The sequence below is a fragment of the Alligator sinensis genome, unplaced genomic scaffold, assembly GCF_000455745.1.
Source record: "Alligator sinensis unplaced genomic scaffold, ASM45574v1 scaffold1246_1, whole genome shotgun sequence".
Taxonomy (NCBI): domain Eukaryota; kingdom Metazoa; phylum Chordata; order Crocodylia; family Alligatoridae; genus Alligator; species Alligator sinensis.
This window is the reverse complement of record NW_005843685.1, coordinates 28,424-32,595: the sequence shown is the minus strand read 5'-3', so window position 1 is coordinate 32,595 and position 4,172 is coordinate 28,424. Positions and strand designations below refer to the sequence as shown.

Sequence of the window (4,172 nt, the reverse complement as noted above, 5' to 3'; positions counted from 1 at the left end):
CCGGGCCAGGCGGCGCTGGTGTGCGCCAGCGAGGTGGGCAGCTGGTCGTACTCGCAGCGCCACAGCCGCCAGCTGGGAGTCGGCGAGGCGGCGGGCAAGGCCGACCTCATGGTGTTCAGCCCCGGCTGCCCGCCCGCCGCCGCCGCCGGCAGTGCGGACAAGAAGACGGGAGGCGGCGGCGCCGGCCCGGATGGCAGCGCAATGGTGAGATGTCTTTATTCGCCTCTTTCCTTGCACGGCTCCCAGATTGCTTCCCCTCTCCCGGAGCGCGCCTCAGGCGGAGCGGCTTCTCCCGCGTTTTGCTCAGTGGTTGCATTGATCATTTGCATGTGATTTCCGTTGTATGTTTGCAGATTAATGCTCCAACGCAAAACCCTGCAGAGTAAATTTTACCATGTGGTCTTTCCTCAGTAGATCTTTTGACCCCCGTTGTCCTTAAATGTTTCTTGGAGGAAGCCTTTCCAATTTTCAGCCTTGATCAGAGGCCCCATTCTTGTGTTTTGTTGATTGATTGATTGTTTGTTGCCGGAGTGAGTGGCCACGTGATGTTTCTTAGAAAGGCGATCACTCTTTGTACCTCGAGCAGAGTAATTATTCTTGCGGGTTCATTTTCTCTGATGAGGACCCATAATACACACTTTGAAGAAAGTTGCTTGTATTTATGTAATGGGTTATTGGAGCTTATTTTTTTTTACAAAGAAAGTGTCAATCTTAATTCCTTATTATTAGACCTCACTTGTTCCCAGCCGGTAGGTTGTGTACCAGTTACCTGTATTTTATATTTTCCTGTGCAATGGTTCTAATGCAAGTTATCAGATACACGTCTCGACGTTTTTTTCAGTTTCCCAGAAAGTCTATCCCTCGTTAGCATCCGGTAGCAGTGAGTTGCAGAGGTAGCTTGTGTGTGGTCTAAACCTTAAATTTCTTCCTCAATTTTATCTAATATCGCCTCCCTCCCATAATTCAGAAGACTTCTCTGTCCTTTGTGTGAATTATGCATGTGCCCTCATCCTGCCTTCTTTGCCTTATTTCCTCCCTGAGCAGCCTTACTCATTTTAGTATTTCTTCCTGTAGAAATCTTTCTATGATGATGTATTTTTTGCTTGGGTTTTTGAGGCCCTATTTTAAACTGAATTTTCGCATTGAAAATTTGAACCGAAATACTGTTGATTGAAATCCTACTTTCAGTGGTTATTGTTATGTTTTAGGTACGCCATGTAGATTAGGTTAGGCTATGGCTGAGATGCTTTGTCAGCTGCTTTTAACTTATGCTTGCCTCCGCGAGAAAGTAGCCAAGTTTTAAATTTACCTTTCCCTGGATAATGTAAGTGTCAGAATAATTTTCTAATTCCACAAACACTAAAAAAGTTAACACAAGCTGACACTTTTTTTGCATAACTGGTTTGCAAGACAGCCAGGTATAGCAGAGAAATGCTTTTGAAGGACTTAACGTTAAATGAGAATTACTTTTGTTTTGACCTAATACTTGAAGATGTAACCAAAGCATATGTTAGCTATTGGTAGTTTAGTTTCGAGGAAAAGGTTGGATTTATTACTGCATTTTTTTTCAAAGACTGTAGAGCAGAAAGAGATTGAAACATCGTGACACTGTATTGGAAGGAACAGCGCTATTTTGTGATACCAGGAGTATTCTGTTGCTGCAGTAAGTAAGTAAATACTCGGACTTCTGCTGAACTACAGCAATGTGAGGGAGGATACCAACCGGCAATGTTGACTTTTCTGTCTATTTCAGAGAGTTTGATTGAATTGCTTATCTAGACAGGAAAACTGCGGGTGCCAGGAGTTGCACATGTGCAGTAACTGTTAGCTATAGCTGACCCCTGTAAAAGACTTATTTCTCCAGCAAAGAGAAATATTAGAAATAACATAGTTATAAAAACCATATTATAACAAAATCAGCACAAACAGTATGAACAACCCTGCAGCTCCAATAACTGTTCTTCTGGGGCATGTTACAGTCTCAAAGTGCTCAGTTTCGGCTGATCCAAAAGTGTCTAAAGGATGCAGTACTTGGAGTTCGGTGTTCTTTGGACTGGGCAGGACCCCAAAAGGGTGACAGTTCATTAGTGGACCTTGGTTAGTTTGAGTTTTATGTTATCTAATGGGCTGCAGGTCCAGGAGGTGTTTGTTTTTAATTTTTCGTCGGGCTTCTGGCTCACCCTTGTCGCGGTCAGGTGGGTGCGCAGTGCTCCCGCGAAGTCCGCAGTCGTCTTCTTCTGGCTTCCCCTTTTCCAGGTCGGGGAAGCTTGCGTTGGAGCTGATCCTGAGCCCTGGTGAAACTTCTGTCTTCTTTGTACGAGTATAATGAATCCAGTTGTTCTTTTCTGCTACTTTTACAGTGGTGTGATAGGTGAGGAGGACTTGATACGGTCCTTGCCACTTAGGTTCAAGGGGAGACCGTTTCCAAGTTTTCACATACACCGAGTCTCCAGGCTGGATGCGATGTACTGGGACATCGGCAGGTAGGGGTTGGCTTAAAGCAGCATACCTATGGAGAGATTTTAACTGAGACTGTAGAGATAAAATATAAGAGGTAAGTCCTTCATCGTCTAAAAGAGAAGAAGTGTGAGCCGGTAGTAAGGGGAAATGTTGGGGAACAGGGTGTCCAAAAACAGCTCGTAAGGGCTGAGCTTTAGTTTTCTTCTGGGGGTGGTTCTGATGGACATAAGGGCCAGTGGGAGAGTCTTAATCCATTTTAACCCGCTCTCAGCACATAGCTTTCCAATTTTTTGTTTCAGGGTCCGATTCATTCTCTCTACTTGTCCTGAGCTTTCTGGGTGCCAAGGGGTATGGAATTTCCATTCTATTCCTAGGCAGCTGGTCAGTGTTATATTTATGTCAGCAGTAAAATGTGATCCTTGATTGCTTTCGATGATACGTGGTGGACCAAACCTGGGTATAATTTCGTTAAGGAGTATTTTTACTACTTGTGCTGTAGCTCTTCTGGTGGGGAAGGCTTCTACCCACCCCGTGAGTTGGTCAACAATTACTAGGGGTTTTTTGTACCCATTGTCTTTAGGCATATCAGCAAAATCTATTTGTAGTCTTTCAAAGGGAGTATAAGCCCAGGGGCGTGCTCCAGGGGGTTCTGATTTTTCCCCTTTGATATTAAACTTTTTGCATATACTGCAGTGTTCTAAAAGCCTTTTTGCTTCCTGGTAGACTCCGGGTGCGTAGAACAGTCTATTAGTGATAGCAGCAAGTTTTTTGCAACTTAAATGCTTGCTTTGGTGAAGTTGTTGTAGATAAGGTTTAAGGGCTGCTTTAGGTAGCACTATCCTTCCCTCCGGCAATTGCCATATTCTATCCTTTTTAGCATATGTATTGCATTCTGTCCCTCTTCCTAGTTATAATTCTAATTTGGATCTTGCCTAGGTATGCCATTAGGCATGGAGTGGTTTTGATGCTGCTGATCGGCTAGAAATTGTTCAGTGTGGCGTAGTACTTGGGTCTTCTCGTCTTAGGTTAAGAGGCTTTCGAGAAGCTGCATGACATCTGACCAGGAGGGGTTATGAGTCATGAAAATGGTTTTGAAGCACCTTAGAACTACTTCGGGATCATCTCTGAGCCTGGGGGTGTTTTCTTGCCAGTTTAAGAGGTCGGTGGTGGAGAACGGAGCGTGTTTCCAGTGACTGATAACTTCTCCACCCTCATCAGGCACAGGGTATTTTTTTAGGGGAGTCAGAAGGCTAGGGGCAGGTACTCGTTGTCGGGTACGATTAGCTATGGGAGTTGGATTAGTGTTTGGGGAGGTTGAGTCTGGAGAGGGATGCCTTGATCCATCTACAGACTCAGGACTTGGGTGGTCGCCGGGAGGCAGTCGGGGTGATGCCTTCTCACGATTTCCCGAGTCCCCTGCTGGCACGGGAATGAACGGATCAGGTGGGATAGGGGGTCTGGTCATGGGTCTATAATCATCATCTGAATATGAAGGTGGTGCAGAAGGTTTTGGACATTGAAGGGGAGCTAACAAATTGAGGAAAAGTACAGGGGTTGGGGTGACTAAAGGCTTACTAGCAACAGTGTCTCATAAATACCAATAATTCATTAGGCTGAGGCGGAGGTCCTCCAAGATCTTTCGTAAGGCAGCCAGGTGATTTGGGTCAAATGATCCATTTTCTGGCCATTGTCTTCCCAAATCTAACTGGGAC

General features: G+C 45.1%; 1 protein-coding gene across 1 annotated transcript in view; it reads left to right on the top strand.

Annotated features, from left to right (window-relative positions):
• The window catches only part of LOC102371016 (protocadherin alpha-2-like), a gene marked incomplete at its 3' end in the record, with an annotated part of 20,308 nt that overhangs the window by 2,274 nt on the left and 13,862 nt on the right, over window positions 1-4,172 (top strand). The window contains 1 exon segment of the mRNA XM_025195664.1: window positions 10-204. Coding sequence (XP_025051449.1) covers window positions 10-204 — 195 coding nt within the window.